The sequence below is a fragment of the Atheta coriaria genome, unplaced genomic scaffold, assembly GCF_025399875.1.
Source record: "Atheta coriaria isolate IRGN ID8LTWV9N9 unplaced genomic scaffold, Caltech_Dcor_3.1 hic_scaffold_4_pilon, whole genome shotgun sequence".
Classification (NCBI taxonomy): Eukaryota; Metazoa; Arthropoda; class Insecta; order Coleoptera; family Staphylinidae; genus Dalotia; species Dalotia coriaria.
Window position 1 is genome coordinate 11,956,280 of NW_027045446.1, and position 17,366 is coordinate 11,973,645.

The following is a 17,366-nucleotide window of genomic DNA, read 5'->3' on the forward strand; positions in this document are numbered from 1 at the left end:
AGAACGCATGTGAAAAGGATAAGGCAGATAACGCTTATATAAGAGAAAAAATAGCGTGACAGTTCCATTCTTGTCGGATCAACAAACGCGCTGCCTCGGTCCGAGCATGGTACTGCTGCTGCGTTTTTCTTCAGATAGTCGAACGCACATTGCGGCGCGCATTCAACACCGGCATTATTCACCCGCTAGTCAGCAACATGCCGAAATCTACTGCGGTCCATTATTCCAGGATGTAATGTAGTGCAAGGATCAAATCGACACTGAATGCGCGCGGCGATTTTAAGTGCCCAATATCACCCGCTGACGTCGACCTAGAATAAAATCAAGACAATCTATTAGTGCACAATGGATCCGAATGCTTCGGTGAAATAATAAAATTTAACGCTGTGAGCTGAAAAGACCTAAACTATAAAATAAATATCGAGGAGAGACAAATGAGGATCCCGCGGAATTGAGGACTGAAAGGCTTGCCACATAAAAAAGTCTTTCTTTAATTTATCCGCGTGCGCACATGTGGCACTTTCAACGATGCACTTTTAAGCTGCTTATAACGAATTTGTTCATTGTTTGAACCTTTGCGGAGACAAAAACATTCCTGGAGTCGTGCCGAGGTCGCCTTTTTTCCCTCCTGGCGGGCTTAAAACCCAAAGCTGCTTTTCTACTTAAAAAATATATTATACTCGGATGAAAAGGTAATTAAAATATGCGCAAAATGAAAATATTCAAAAAGAGTTGAAAATCATTGCGAAATTTATTTTAGACTAGCTGTTGCCCGCGACTTCGTTCCGGCAGTGTTTAATAAAAATGTAATTCGTTTTACTCTCTTGTTATAGACATACACGTAGTAAGAGTCAATTCTATCAATAAGATTAGCAATTTTAATTTAAAGAAATTAATTATATAAAGTTTTGTCAATAATGCACTTCAGCATGATTGAATCTCAATGTCAAATTTTATTCTATAGAAAAGAGCTGTTTTGAGGATTTTCTCGGCAATTATTCGAATTTTTCTCACCTTTTAAACCTTCCCTAGACCTCCACGAATAATTCAAGACCAAGATAAGATAAATCCGTTCAGCCGTTCTCGAGTTTTAGCGAGACAAACGAACAGCAATTCATTTTTATATATATATATAGATTTATTTGAATCTGATTCTATTTCGTAATGTGTGTAATCCGCAAGTGTGCGCCAAATTATAGCGTCTGCAAAGAAAATTAAAAGAACGCGCTGCGCAGAGAGGGCAATTTGGAGGAAATACCCCATGCATTAGGTAATCGCCCCGAACGCCGGTGCACAATTCCACCACCACACGAGCGCACAAATATTCGGCCGTAATATTTTCGCGTTTCTTTACTTCTATTTCCATCCTCCATTCGCTTCCTGCGGCAATAAAGAACTGCGTTATCAGATCGCGACACTGAAATTTTCTATACTTAACCGTAATATTTTCCGAGCGTCGTGCTTGTTTTATTTTTTCATCTTCGCGGCGCGTTCATTTGCGAATATTGTGTCGGGCGCGTAATGCTACATTTTACGATATAACAAAGATGAAACGCCCCAGATACCTGCGACATATTATACGCCGTGCGGTATGAAAGTACATTAAGAACATTGCGTTCTTGATTAACATCAGTTATAAATTAAGTTAGAACAACAACAACCACCACCACGACAACAAAATCAACAACGACCGAAGACAAATTGTGAATATATATTATTAGCCGCACACGCACATACCGATTGTTCGCCTAATGTCGCGTCTTGTCACGATACTATCTCAATAATCGAATGTGAATGCATTAGGGCGCTTCATGCGGTAATCTAATAAGCAGCGATGGAGGGATTCGCTAATGTGATACTGCAGCGTGGTTAATTGCGCAGGTATTGTTGGCACAAACTGTATTACGCTATGTTTGGCTAGAAAATTGGATGCCCCTCAGTTGGTAGGTAAAAAATGGCGGGTGATTAATTAAATTTTATTACCGCACGAGATATATCTGCAGCGAGCGCCGCCCTGGATAATGTTTCAGCGCACGCTGCATTTGAATATATTACACAACATGACCTAATAACACAAGAATTAATTAGCGCAGCGTTTAACGCCGAACCGCACGTGGATTAAGCAAATGACGAATAATAGCGCAGGTAATAAGTTAGCTGATATAAAAAAAATACACGCGCGCAGGTGGAGTGGGTGTGCAGTTGATAATGTGCCCTGCACGAGTAAGCAGCGCACGTAGATCTCGCGCGCGCGCGTTTTTCTTATTTGCGCGCGCTTTTATCACCTACCTAGTTTTCTATTTGCTAGACGGCGTCGGTAGCAATGTAGCACAGCTGTATTAACAGCATTATGTGCGAGGGGTGGTCGAGCAAGGTGAGCGTGATTAGAATTTCGCGTGATGACATTAAATAACGAATTAAGTTTACTCACGTCAGACGTTTATTGCTCGAAATGATCGTGGCGGTCGATTGGTGTCTCTGGCCCGGCCCGCCGTCGACACACTTTCAGTCTGCGCCAAATTGAAACAGTAATTTGCTGCGGAGAAATACAACCGGCTGATAACGCGTGATACCGACGCAAATAATCATCTGATTAATTGTTGCAGGGTTTTATTTCTTGTAAAGAGGAAAAAAATGCGGAAAAATCTTTAAAATGTTGTATCTGCTGTGTAAATAAAATTATTTAGGGTCTGTCATTGTCAGGTAATAGTTGGAGAGTCCCTCTTCATATTGTGTACCTTTTTCACCCTTTAAATATACCGAAAGTGCCTTAAAATTGTTGTCAAAAGTCAATATTTTGAAGTTAAAAATTTCTTGAAAATTTTCAGTTTTTCGTATAAATCTCAGTTTTAATACTCTACGGTTATGATAATGCCGATATATTTTAATAATTGATAGTTGAAGAGCCCCTCTGCATATTGTGTATCTTTTTTGCCCTGTAAATCCACAGGAAATGCCCTAAAATGGCCGTCAAAAGTTAATTTTTTCTAAAAATTTCATAAAATTCATCAGTTTTTCATAAAAATCTCAGTTTTATTGCTCTACGATGATGATAATATTGATCTATTCTAATAGTTAATAGTTAGAAAGCCCCTTTACACATTGTGTACCTTTTCATCCCTTTTAATTCACAGGAAATAACTTAAAATGGCCGTCAAAAGTCAATATTTTCTAAAAAAACAAAATTTCTTGAAATTCATCAGTTTTACATAAAAATCTCACTTTTATTACTCTACGATGATGACAATATCGATCTATTTTTCTAATTAATACCTGGGGAAGCCCTCTACACATTGGCTATCTTTTTCACCCTTTAAATCAACAGGAAATGCCCTAAAATGGCTGTCAAAAGACAATTTTTCTAAACATTTCATGAAATTCATCACTTTTTCATAAAAATCTCACTTTTATTACTCTACGATGATAACAATATCGATCTATTCTTATAGTTAATACCTGGAGAAGCTCTCTACACATTGGCTACCTTTTTCACCCTTTAAATACACAGGATGTGCCCTAAAATGCCCGTCAAAAGTCAATATTTTCATGAAATCAACCAGTTTTCCATATAAATCCAAGATTCTATGATGAATATCGATGATTGTGATTGTTTTTTGCAGATCGGCGATAATAACGTCTATTTCCGTTGCCGGGCCTGAAAGACGCGGTTGTCAGGCCGAAGAAAAAACGATTACGTGTGTTTATCTTTCGGAGCGAATTTACTCAACACTCCATCCAGCAGCGTCGAAAAGTTTCTACCTCCTCGCCGGCGCACACACTTCACTTTCTCTAAGTTTACGAACGGAGCAAACGGAAACGTCGAATCGTGTAAATAGGCAAACAGTGCGCTCGTTCAGCTATTATTCAATCCGAGAAAGAGCGCATAAGTGCACAGCGTCTACCAGTTGACAAACGTGTGTATTTATTCACCGAAGAGAGACGCCCGTTGAGTGCGAGCGCTGAGTCTTCACGTCATCGATGGGACGCCATAAAAAAGCACACTTAAATTTCGTATATCGGCTGGCTTGCGGTCTCGTGATTGCCTAATCGGGAATATCCTCTATCCTCACTTCGGCACATTAGTTAATGCTAAATTTTTGGAAACCCGATGCGCTGAACATGCGGCTAATTGATCTTATCATTAGACGCAAACTGCACTTAAGAGCATAGACCACACAACGCACCTCCACACCCAACATCACCGAAAATAACCGTTTTATTCCATGGCATTAATTTTGATGCGCTTCTTTCGAAATGTACCTTGACGCTGTGACATAATATGCAGCGGTGCACTTAAGTTCTTCGTAATAAACAAAGCAGCGCTTTGTTGCACAGCAATGTCCAATTTAAAAATATTAAAAAAGCTCAAAACAAGTTTGCTCAAGGGACGCATTGTTTTCCCGTAAGTGCGCGTTCAATTTTGGTTTTGCCCTAGTGCCGGCGTCGCCATGCAGTTTCAATTTCAACTTGTTTCAACTCCGACTCGTAGAAACAGCGCGCGTTTTTTTTTTCAGCGGCGCATCGCTCCACTGCTTCCAGATTAAACGTACAACTTTGTACAAGCAGAACGCTTTGGTTGCAAACGCGCCGTTTTATCTTTATTCGGGGATTTCATATAAACTGCATACGAATTAATGTAAATTATCATCAAGTATGAGTCAAGTTTCGTTTGAGTATGACTTATTTACCTCTTGGGCCCAGGTTTACATTTCCGCTTGCATTTGAAGTCGAGATTACAATGCAAAAACCCCAAGCGAGTGACAATTGTGCCCGAAAAGCAACTTAACTTGTTTATCGGAAGGAGCAGGTCAAAAGCAAAGAAATGTGTCCATTAAGTCCGATGGCGAGTGCGATTGTTGGACGCGATTGTATCCGCAGAGACGTCTGGGTTTAGGGGCTGCCTTTATCGCGGAACACCCGCAAGACGCATCCCTCGACGCATGAAAATGTAAATAAAACGCCGGAAATGACGAGAAGGTCAAGCGGACACATTTACGAAGATGTCAAGTGAAGTGTTGTGGCGCCACAAGCCGAAAAACCATTCAAAACCGAAAAACTGGCTCATTTTGAATAATAAATCACGCACAGTTGCAACAAAGTTACAACCAACCGGGTTCATGCAGCCAGAAATAATTGCTCTGCAAACGTGAATGTTGATACTGCGCTGCACTCGCGCTTTGAACCGTTTTAACGCGAACTGGAAATTTTGTATGCAGCGTCTTTGCATCGTCCTAGCATAAACGACATCCATATATACAAGTAATTAAAACCGACAATTAAATTTACAATACATACACAAACTATACCGCTTTGAAAAGCCACGCCACGCCACCAGACAGAGAATTTCCTGTGGCTTCCTTTTGTGCCTGCATTTTTATTGTAAACACATGCGTTTTTGTCATTAAAACTGCTTACGTTGTTAAAATTTGATGGTAAACAACGCCGGGCATATTTAAACCCAAATCTATCTTTGTATTAAATTATTTATCGTTAATATTGTTGGCTGGAGTGTATAGCAACAACTTGTTCCAATTTCGGGCGTCTTTCGAGTGTAGTTTTAATGCATTTTACAAAACGGGCTGCTTTTACGACTGCCTGGAGGAATGCACACCACGCCGAACAAATGTGTTCCAGAAAAGCTGCGCGGCATGGCGGCGAAGGCTCGAATGATTGCTATCGAACCACCTACGGAGAGGGTTAAGCGGAACACCCCAAGAGTGCACTTATTAATGTACCGTAAACTACCACGACTCGCATGTGGAGGAATGCCGAGCAGAAGAAGAAGAAGCGCGCAGATGCCGGGCTGAAATTTTCCCTTCGCAATCGATTCGAAATTGATACAATAAATAAATGCGGCGGCTGACCGTTACGCCCATCGACGTAAAAACGCAATTTATTACAAATATAAGGAAATGCACGCGTTCTTGCAGGGGCCGCACGGAAGTGCAACAACAACAACGGAAAGACGTCTCGAAAGGGTCGCGAAATTGCCAACGCGGTTGTTTTCTTCTTTTTCTTCTTCGCACGTACGGCGTATTCCAGCAACGAGCATTAAGGTTACGCTATAAAAACAAATTAACTAAACGTAATTGCATTACGCTTGCCATCCCGCAATGCTCGATAATTTCGTGCGCGGGCTTATCTGCTGTGTGATTATAATAATTACAAAACGCGACGATTTGCATTCGTAATACTTCGGCTGGTTGTGTACGCGGCGCATAATGCCACAGCGTTACTTTTATTTTCATGACATTTGGTTTTATAGGAACGGCTGGAACGGGTTGGAGACCCATGCGATTCAATGGTCATATTTTAGATTATCATTATTGTTTATATGTGCGTTTTTTTCTCTGCTTCTTCTTCTTTTCTTCCTTCGTCATATTTTCTCTCCGCAAGTGTCCCCGCTGTCTCGCATATTGGACGCAACGTGAAGCCGACATCTTCACGCCGTATGCGTTCCTCTACAGGGCATAACTCAATAGAACGCAATGCGTCTACGTGTCTTCGATGCGTTTCTTTCGTTTTTAATCTGCTTACGACTGCGCGGCGTTTTTTTTTTCTCCTATTACCACGACGAAAATATTTATAGTAAACACAATCCGATCATCGCACGCCACACGTCCTGGCTGGGTAATTATATTTTTATGGGGATATAAAAAAGTCTTACGAGACGTTGCCTATGCATATAAATAATGCGTATTTTGTTTAATGCGTTAAATAGGCGCTTTTTCGACTAGGTTTTTATCGCGTGAACCTTTTAACCCGCTGAATGATTATGATTGCAGCCGAAATATTTTTTATTTGTCTCAGAACTGTGTAAAAACTTAATTTTTCAACTCTAGAAATATAAAAATACGCGAATTTAGTAATTTTTCTAACAACGTTAAGAGTAGGTATATTAAGCATCAAGTGGCTAAATGTGAGATTTAGTCACGAGATTGATTAAGAGTGAGTGTAGCATGCGTTTAACCAATCGAGTGTTTAACAACGTTTAGCCACGTGATGCTTACGCTATATTTTCGGCTTTCACTTGTTTCGCGCAGGCATAAGCTCAACCCCGTGACTAAAACCCGTGACTAAAGTATTTTCCTCACGTTCTAGACTGTCCATGTTTAAAATACCACTTTTTGCGTCTCAGAACTGTGTAAAAATTTAATTTTTCAGCTCTAGAGATATAAAAATGCGCGAATTGAAATATTTTTATTTTTTCCTATAAATTGCTCCGAAATCATCAATTCTTCGTGTAAAACATGCATGACCTTCGCGCCGGCTGGACGCATTAAACACGCGTGATATATGAATATGAATTTCAGTTTTACATGATAAATAAAGTCGCGCCTGACACCCCGTCATCCAACGAAGACGTATGATGCACGTTCGATTTTCGCAGCGTTCCCGAAAACGCTCGCTGAAAATGCAACGTTAGATGACTAAGCATCCGGGCAGCGCGGGATGTTTTGTTCGGCGCGCGACCGGCGTGCATCTGCTTTTCGGCGAAGCGCTTGCCAATACCAGGGCGGGCAATGCCAAAAGTATAACAATTCGTTTTCGTTCAACAGCGGAGATGGACAACGCGGGCCCATAAGTCAATAGTTAAAGATGCCACGGGGGGCGTTTTCGTGGGCTCAGGTCGAGACGCACAAAAGAAACCACGTGTACTGGTTACCATCGGCCACCTTAACTATGACGTGCATGAAATATGCGTTTCCGAAAACAGGGCACGAGAGGCCGACAAATATATTATATCGACTTGAGGCCAGCATGTGTGCAAGAACAATGCGAGCGGACAAGCCCTCTCGCAGTGGAAAGGATGCCAGCGCAGACCACATCGTGTAAAATGTCGAATTCAGACCGTGCTAAAACGCGTGTAATGGGTGTTTGAGTTTCGGTTATACAAGCGTTGCTTGATTTCAAAGCACGTTGGAACATTGATTCTCACCACCAACTCAAAAAGATCATTTTAACTTAATTTTACAGCTCTAGAGGTGCAAAAATTGACAATTTGATAATTTTTCTAGATACATTAAGAGTATATTAAGTATCAAGTGGCTAAATGTGAGTTTTAGTCACGAGATTGATTAACAGTGAGTGTAGCAAGCGTTTAATTAATAGAGTGTTTAACATCGCTTATCCACGTGATGCTTACGCTATATTTTTTACTTTCACATGTTTTACGCAGGCGTAAGCTCCACCCCTTGACTAACACCCGTGACTAAAGTATTTTCCTCACGTCCTAGATTGTCCACGTTTAAAATACCACTTTTTGCGTCTCAAAACCGTGTAAAAATTTAATTTTTCAACTCTAGAGATATAAAAATGCGCGAATTTAGTAGTTTTCTAAATACTTTAAGAGTATATTAAGCATCAAGTGGCTAAATGTGAGATTTAGTCACGAAATTGATTAAGAGTGAGTGTAGCAAGCGTTTAATCAATCGAGTGTTTAACATGGCTATTTTTCTACTTTCACTTGTTTTGCGCAGGCGTAAGCTTCACCCCGTAACTAAAACCCGTAACTAAAGTACTTTAGTCACAACCTTAACTGTCCATGATTAAAATACTACTTTTACGTCTCAAAACCATGTAAAAACTAAATTTTTCAACTCTAGAAATATAAAAATACCCAAATTTAATAATTTTTCTAAATACGTTAAAATATAATTAGTTATATTGTGAATAAAACGCAATTGTGTGAGTTTTGCCATACACCCGGTCGTAATACACGAACAGAGAAGACTAATCGAAAGTTATAAGACGCATCAGGGGTCCATTGTCATGCGCCACAATGCAAATCCTATCTGCAATGGCTTTCGAGCTTATACGCGTTCGAGCATTAAAACAGCCTGAAATCCATTTACAATGACCAGAGCTAAATGCATTCGTTATACCCGTGACCGAAGAAAAGAAGATCATACTAACAAGACACCACATGCACACACCCCCGAAAATTGCACATGCGAACCCACGAGCCAAGAAGTCCGAGAACTGATGCAATATCCCCGGACCGTTGACTTTTATTTTCTCCTGCGTTCCATTGTGTCCACGAAGATTTCCCGTAAATTGCAGTAATGACTTGTAATGAATCCCGGCCGAATTATAAAAGCAACTATTGTATGATGAAGATGAGAATCCCGGCTGGGAAAACTTCCTCACACGTCGATAACCCTTTTTAAACAAGGCGAGCTCTTATAATGAGACGTACTCGTAAGTCTCAAGAAGCATCTGCCTTCCGTCGGCTTTCAGGCGTCTCGTGGACTGAAGATGAGGGCTTCAAGCTTCTGCGTCGCGTCTCCCATCCGGCTACTTACATCCAAATCATCTAAATCCCTTTGCCTTCAAATAAATCCACCTTATACGTTTGACGTTGACATTAACATTTAAGGTAAAGCTTCCGGGACTGAGTGTCGCATCAAACTAAACCATCATCAAGTCCACACCGAGCGTGAATTTGCATCCCTTGGTGTAGCAACTTGTGCATCATCTACGGCGCACTAGACGTAGATATACCGAGTTAGTTGCTAATTTAATCAACTTATTAACACAACTCCAACGCTAGTAGGAAGGGTTGAAACAATCGAAAAGTGAATTATCATTCGGATTTAATCATGCAGCAAGCTAAAAAACCAGCAGGGATTTGATTAATGAGAGATTGATCTTTGTGTGTGAGCTTAAAATTTATTTCGGGTTAGAGATTTAAGAGCCGAGAGATTTTAAAGCCTAATGACCATCACCTTTTTTATATTTAAGTCAACGAAGCTGCTACTTGTTTCTTAATACCTTGAAAATGTTCCACTGACGACATCTCCGCGTCTAAGCCCTCTATTTGGACGAGCAGCAGCGTTAAAAAGCTTATTCTTATGCAACCAAAGCACGGCTGGAAATTTGAATCGCTCACCAGATAAGAGCAGCGCTGCATGCAGCCACTGCATCCTATTATAAGCCGATTAAATGATTCGATTTAGGAGCCCGCCAGGTAGATCCCAGAAAAACTCTCAATTTGATTTGAGTGCAATACGTGCATGGATTTGAAGTTTTCGCAAATGTTTGGAGATTAATTTGTAATTTTATTAATTAAATCGTCGTCTAGTAACATATGTAAACTTGCGTCATTAATCAAAATAAATGACATTTTAATTCACTCATTCGAGGTGCCGTCGAATCGCGGAATTCGAAGAGAGAATCTCAAATTTTACTCGGGGCATCACTGGTTATTCACGTCCATTCTGGTAGGTGGCTGCATTGGACCCTCGCAAAGGTGAGCAACATCATTCCATTACCCTTGAGACACGCCATGATGGCATAATGACCCACGGGGCCCGGTCACATATTTACAACTCTGACTGGCGCGGCCAAACACGACTCGATTTGATAAGTTTATAACTTGCAGTGGATGAGTGCTGCAATCACAGATTTGATGCGTCGTATTTGCTGCCGCGAGCTGTTAGCGCTGAATTACCTCTCGTCGGAGTTCTCATCATTGGGAGACGCTTTTGTTTTCGTGATTTCATTCAAGGCGATGAGTGCCACATCGGTTTAGATATAGATGCGCTGCGGACAGGCAGAAGGCGTCGAATTAGTGCGCCCGCCACGGCTACTTTTTCGACTCCTTCAGCACTTTGGTGGTCCACTGATGACCCATGACAGATAGACCGGCCGTAAATAAAGAGCGGACAATCCGGTGTTCTACGAACACGACTGAAAGTTAAGGAGGTATACTGAAATCGGTTCAGATCTAGGTGTCGATTATAGGTGGTCCCATTGTCAAAACACAACAATAATAAACATTTTGTCAAGTGGAGCTGAACTACCTGTGTCCATCCGAGGATGTTTGCACTAATAACTACGACGTGTTTATTTTGGACACGATATCTTCTAGAATAAACATGAAAATTGACTTTTGTAGCAAAAATAGAAAAAATCAGTGGTAGGATAATTAAAACTTGTTCAGATTCTTACGATATATTTTCTACTTTCACTTGTTTTGCGCAGGTGTAAGCTCCACCCCGTGACTAAAACCCGTGACTAAAGTATTTTCCTCACGTTCTAGAGTTCTAGACTGTCAATGTTCAAAATACCACTTTTTGCGTCTCAGAACTGTGTAAAAACTTAATGTTTCAACTCTAGAGATATAAAAATACGCGAATTTAGTAATTTTTCTAAATACGTTAAGAGTATATTAAGCATCAAGTCGCTAAATGTGAGTTTTAGTCAAAAGATTGATGAAGAGTGAGTGTAACAAGCGTTTAATCAATCGAGTGTTTAACATTGCTATATTTTCTACTTTCACTTGTTTTGCGCAGGCGTAAGCTTTACCCCGTCACTAAAACCCGTGACTAAAGTACTTTAGTCACAACCTTGGCTGTCCGTGATTAAAATACTACTTTTACGTCTCAAAACCGTGGAAAAACTTAATTTCCCTAGAGATGTAAAACACACCAATTTTAAATTTTTCAAAATACATTAAAATATAATTAGCTATATTGTGAATAAAACGCAATTGTGTGAGTTTTGCCATACACCCGGTCGTAATATACGAACAGAGAAGACTAATCGAAAGTTATAAGACGCATCTTCTAGAATAAACATGAAAATTGACTTTTCTAGCAAAAAAAGAAAAAAATCCGTTGTGGGATAATTAAAACACGCTCAGATTGGTCATTTGCCCTCGCATGAAATTAGTCGATTGACTATTATATCCACAGGACACAGAAAAACCTCGGAAAAATTAGTCAAAAGCAACTAATGCAGCGCTAGCATGTTTTGCGTTCATAATTATTGCCATAAGCATGTGTAACGTTCGTTACATTAAATTACATGAGAAACGCGAGTAAACACATTAAACGCGACGAAGAAATCCCAAGATGAGTAGCTGAGCCGAAACCTGCGCCAAACACTGAAACGGAAAAGACGCTGCGATTAGCGCGATTAGATTAGCCTCGCCACATCGCGGAAACTGCGCGCCGCGACGATTCACAGGAACAAAACGCCAAAAACGCACGCGGTACTTAACCGACTGCTTAATATACTCTTCTAACAAAAAAACTAAAAAAAAATAACGAAGACGACTAGAAGAGAGGAGTTTAAGCACTCGAAAGACACAATTGTCTTCAGAAAATCTTTGAAGCATGTTATTATTATTTAATTATGATTACATACATGTATTATAATAAAATGCATACGAAATGAACTGTGAACGAGTAGGTAAGAGTCTTGACACTGGCACTGGCACTATTGTCATTTGCCAGAGGATCCTCAGCAGACGCAATTAAAATCCGTCATTTCGAAGGCGTCATTTATGCATGCCAACGACTGCGAATGCCGCGAAGAGAAAGAAATTATTTATTTATTCATTCCCGGGGCCCGCCTGGACGGACTCTCTTCATTGCCTGCAGCCCTTGGGCACGCGTGGTCAACGGTCATGGACGCACGTAGAGCCGTTCAAAGAAAAATGATGCTCGTAAAGTGCGCGTTTAGGTCTCTCTTGGACGCTTGGATGCTGCGCCGTCTTATAAAACAGATCAGGCGAGGCGCACCGCGAATATAAGAAAAACCAAGTCCCGGCAACAAAAAAATAATGCCATTAAATTAATATGAATGACATTAATGTCGCGCGCGTGTATGTGGAGTAATGTATCGCATACATTACGAACACACACCGGCAAGTGAGGCGCGGGATCAATTCATAACGAACTACAAACACAATTTGCATGCGACATACGATGTATATTGATAAATAAATAATGAAATAACGTGCAATGTCAAACGAAATCAAAGCTGCAAGCTCGGCAAGCTGGAAAAATGATTGCGATGCTTTTTTACAAATAAAACAACAAAAAAATTCAGGGAACGCACAACGTCAATCAATAAATAAATTGCAAGAAGACCCACTACGGATTCATCTTGATTCCTGCCTGAATAATATTAATTGTGATAATTAGACGTTTAATTGCGTGTAATTCATCATTTTGAAGGTATTTTAAGTAAAATCCTTTATAAAATCGAAATTTATTGAAAATTTTGATGAATTTTTGTTCATTGATGTAACTACACCTCTCTAAGAAGTAATAAAGTTCTTAAAATTACCTCGGTACCATGTATAAATGACTAATTAGGACGAGATGTGCATGGAGCAAGACGTCGCGGCAGCTGTCTTAAGAATTACGCAAATAAGCGCGTAATGTGTGAGTTTCAAATTTAAACTTTCGCCCAGGCCTGGAAGAGTATTCAAATTGGGCAAATGTAGAAAATCCAAAGCAGTCGGGGTCATTTACTACGCGCTGGAAGAACAAAAACTGAAACAGAACACGCGGAGCGACTTCGAGTTGTCACTGAATAATCACACTTCGGATGCGCACCGACGCCTAATACCATTTAACTCATTCGGCTAGATGGAGTCTAAGGGGTGGTAATACGTCTCGCGAACGCTCCGCCGCCTCCGCCGCCACCATTGTAGGTATACAAGGAAGCAAGTTTTGTAATTACGTAACTTGGCATGCTTCTTCGCGCGGGCGCGCGCGCCGCCGCCGGATGGAGCAGTCTTTCGGATTGCGAATAATGCGGTTCGGGTTAATTAAATGTTTATAAGCCAAGTCTAAATCAAATTCAAATCCGCGGCGGACAAGCGACGGGAATGATGTGTGCGCCGCGGCAAGTGGTGGCGCGGCTCATGTAGTACGTCTTGTTTGAAGCCGGCGCTAAACTTGGCGCGTTAAGACGCTTTTATAACATTGCTCGCATTGTTTTAATTACATTCACGCGCCGTGTCGGTTGCATACGGCTGACTCGCGCTGGCTGGAATAATTGAGAAGAGTTTATTTGCAGCCACTGAATATTTTTTGTTGTTTCAATCAAATTGGAAATTAATTTCGATGAAAAATACGCTAATGGATATTTGAAGTACCGGAGTTTAATCGATCTGTTTTCTATCATTTCGATACGAATATCCAAGCAATCATAGCCATTTGTCAGCAAGTTTTCGAGGGCCATTATAAAATCATCACCATTGAATCCATTTCAAGCCGAAACTATCAGCTTTTATTAGGAACGAATGATTTGGTTATTGATACACCAACTCATTCTTCATTGTTGGTGGAAAACACTTTCGAGCAGGATGGGACTATTAGTGAGGCTGGCTGGAAAGAAAATAAAATACTGAATCATTTTAAATGATTGTTGCACGCTCTCTCCGCGCAGCGCGTGCACGATGATGTAATTTTTGATTTATCATAGTATCTCCAGGTGGCTGAAGAAAAACATATTGAAAAGGTCCCACATATTCAAGTTCGGGCTATAATGATGCGTAATTGGCAACGATGGAGGTGCTTTACACGGGGGTTCAGCTTGACTGACTCTATTCGAAGCACCGTACTCGTTGTTTTCTGTTTAATCCGATTTTCCAATTCATTGTCGTACCAATTGGAGACGACTTTTATCGTGATGCGGTGCCACCCGATGACTCTGGATTTCGTCTCGAGGTGCTCGCGCGCCTTGTTTTTCTCGGCGGGCATAATGGACCTCTAATCGCTGAGATCGATCTGTACCACACCGCGACGCGACGCCTTGCAACAAGCGAATGAATAACAATAAGCAAAGGAGCAGAAACCACGCGCCTACGCTTAACTTATACAGAGGAGTCGCGTTTTATTTTTGTCTTCTTGGGTGTAGGTGTGCGTGCCAAAAGCACCACTTATTTGTCTATTCAGCACCTTAATGGTGGTCATCCCAAGATGGAACAAGCGACCAAACAACCCAACAACCCAATAAAACCGATGCTTATCTGTTTTAATGCTCGCGCTGGAGGCCCGATGATGCCGGTCCGAAAAAGGAACAAATTTCGTGTCGCCGTTGGGTAATTCCGAAACGATTTAAACGTTTCGAATGCTGCTCTTAATCACGCTCCTCGCGCCGAGAGTGCTCGAGAATGATTGTGTTTTCATTCCCATTCCCATTCGAAGATATTCGGGCATCGAAATGTTTATTTCTATCATAACAAGTTGGCGGCGAGGAGGAGTGTGGAATTTTAAACGGGCACACTTAATATTTGTTTGGCATACACAAATAAACGCTGAAGTGCTCTGCTGCGATCATTTCCGTAATAAGCAAAAGATGCACTTAGACTATGCCAATGCTTATGATTTGCTTATTCAACTTCGAACGCAAATAGAGCACGAGATGTGGATCGTGCGTGCGAACTGAATCCGGTGTCTACTGGTGTGAACTATTGGCTTAAATCAAACACTTCGATTCAATATCAGCGAAAAAAGAAATCGATGCTCTCGTGCCTACAGAATTGAATGCAAATAAAGTGAAACTCGGCAAGATTCAAGATTTCACACTGCCTGGCTTTTGATTTGCACGTCCACGGCCTTCCGTTAGGAACAATTATGAATTATTATTAATGATTCACGCTGGTTTTCGTACGTAGAGTGCACGCGCTTGGGATATTTTCATAAATAATGACGGTACTATCGATAAAACGCAAGAAGCGAGAAGCGCGAAGCTCCATGCAAAATGCACAAAGTAATAAAATCGCTGCGAACACGGTATGGAAACAATCGAAGCGCAAGATTCGGGATGCACAAATTGTACCAACGAGAAATTAAATGAGTAAGGCATCGAATGGTACGGCACGCTATTCTGAATTAATTACGATTAACTAGCGTATCTCGGGGAGTATAAATACGCAACGATTCGCCAACGGAAGACAGTACTCAGCTTCGTTGGGCTCTAAGAAGACCTACTAGGAATCCAACATGGGAGTTTTGGTGAGCACATTCAATAGTATCTCATTCAATTTGCTAAGCAAGCGAAAAAAGAAAGTCATTGCATCCAGAGTCATATTGTCAATATTAAAATTGTGATAATTTTAATTTTGGGCTTCAAAAAGAGTAATTTGTTGATTTTCATGATCAGACAACCGCGTGTTTCTTGACCACGGTCTTCTTGGGCGTCTGCTCATACCGCATCGACTACGAACAATATGTGGCGCCGTACTACGTCCACCAGCCACCTTACATCACCTACCCTCAGAAGTTCCCCGCCGCCCCCGGCAACGCCGAAGTCGATAACACCGGGAACAGTGCCAACGTAGCGCCGGCCGTGGCCCAGACCAACGCCGAGCCCGGCCGCCACTTCGACGAATTGTTCTCGACCTTCGAGAAGACCTACCGAGCAAACCCGAGGAGCAGTCCCCGGTGGAGTCGCGAACGTCCAAAGACTACGAGGATTACGGCGAGGCGGCTGCTGATGCCGATGACCAAACGCAGCTAGCACCGCGTGACGCCGAGAACTCCGAGAGTCGCTGGGCGGATCAAAAGAGCCACCATGAGGACGAGGAGCACGCCGAGGTCCATTACCACAAACATACCCACATGCACAAGCACCAGCACAAGCAGGAACATCACCACAAACACAAGCAGGAGCACAAGCACGCACACGACCACCACAACCAGCACAAGCACGACCATCACCAGGACCACAAGCACGATCATCATCATGGACACAAGCATGCCCACAGCCACCATCAGGACCACAAGCATGACCATCATCATGATCACAAGCATGGTCACAAGCACGGGCATAAGCATCACCAGGAGCACAAGGAGGACCATCACGAGGACCATAAGCATGATCATCATCATGGGCACAAACACGAGCATGGCCACGACCATCATCAGGCCCACAAACACGACCACCATCATGGACACAAACACGAACACCACAACGACCACAAACACGACCATCATCATGGCCACAAGCACGACCATCATCACGGACACAAGCATGGTCATCATCATGGACACAAACATGAGAACAAGCATGACCATCATCATGGACACAAGCATGAGCACAAACATGGTCACAAACATGTGCATTCCAAACATGGCTAAATGTCGTTACCCATTCATTTGGTGGTAACTGTTGTTAATTGATTTTATTGTTGAATTTGAATGGTCACTTGTTATTTGTTGATGATCTTAATAAATTTTATCCAAAAACTCGGCTGGGCAGTTTATTCCGCAGAGTGCAGGTGCGCCTAATGCACGAGAATTGTAATCGTGGGCCATGGCACACTTAATTGAGCACATCTTTCACCTGAGGCACTCTACGTGACTTCAAATGCGCAAAGTGCCGGGGAATAGCATACAGCATACATTGTTGCATGCGACCGGTATAGTTTCATTTAAAAATAGACGCCGCTTTGCAAACGCAGGCCTTTCCACCCTGTGCGCGCGGAAAATCTCAAATAACAACAGAACACAACATTCCGAATCCGCTGCGCTGACTTTGTCTCGTAAACAAACACAAAACAAACAAATATCCAAATATTATCACAACAGCTTCGAAGCCAAATGGGGCTCGCTAATTCC

General features: G+C 41.7%; 1 protein-coding gene across 1 annotated transcript; it reads left to right on the forward strand.

The window, feature by feature from the left end:
• Window positions 1–16,160: 16,160 nt before the first annotated feature.
• Window positions 16,161–16,994, forward strand: LOC135790932 (histidine-rich glycoprotein-like; the record flags this gene model as incomplete). Its single annotated transcript, XM_065301215.1, has 1 exon — window positions 16,161–16,994. A coding segment is annotated over one exon (726 nt), but the record flags the coding sequence as incomplete, so codon positions are not given.
• Window positions 16,995–17,366: the final 372 nt, after the last annotated feature.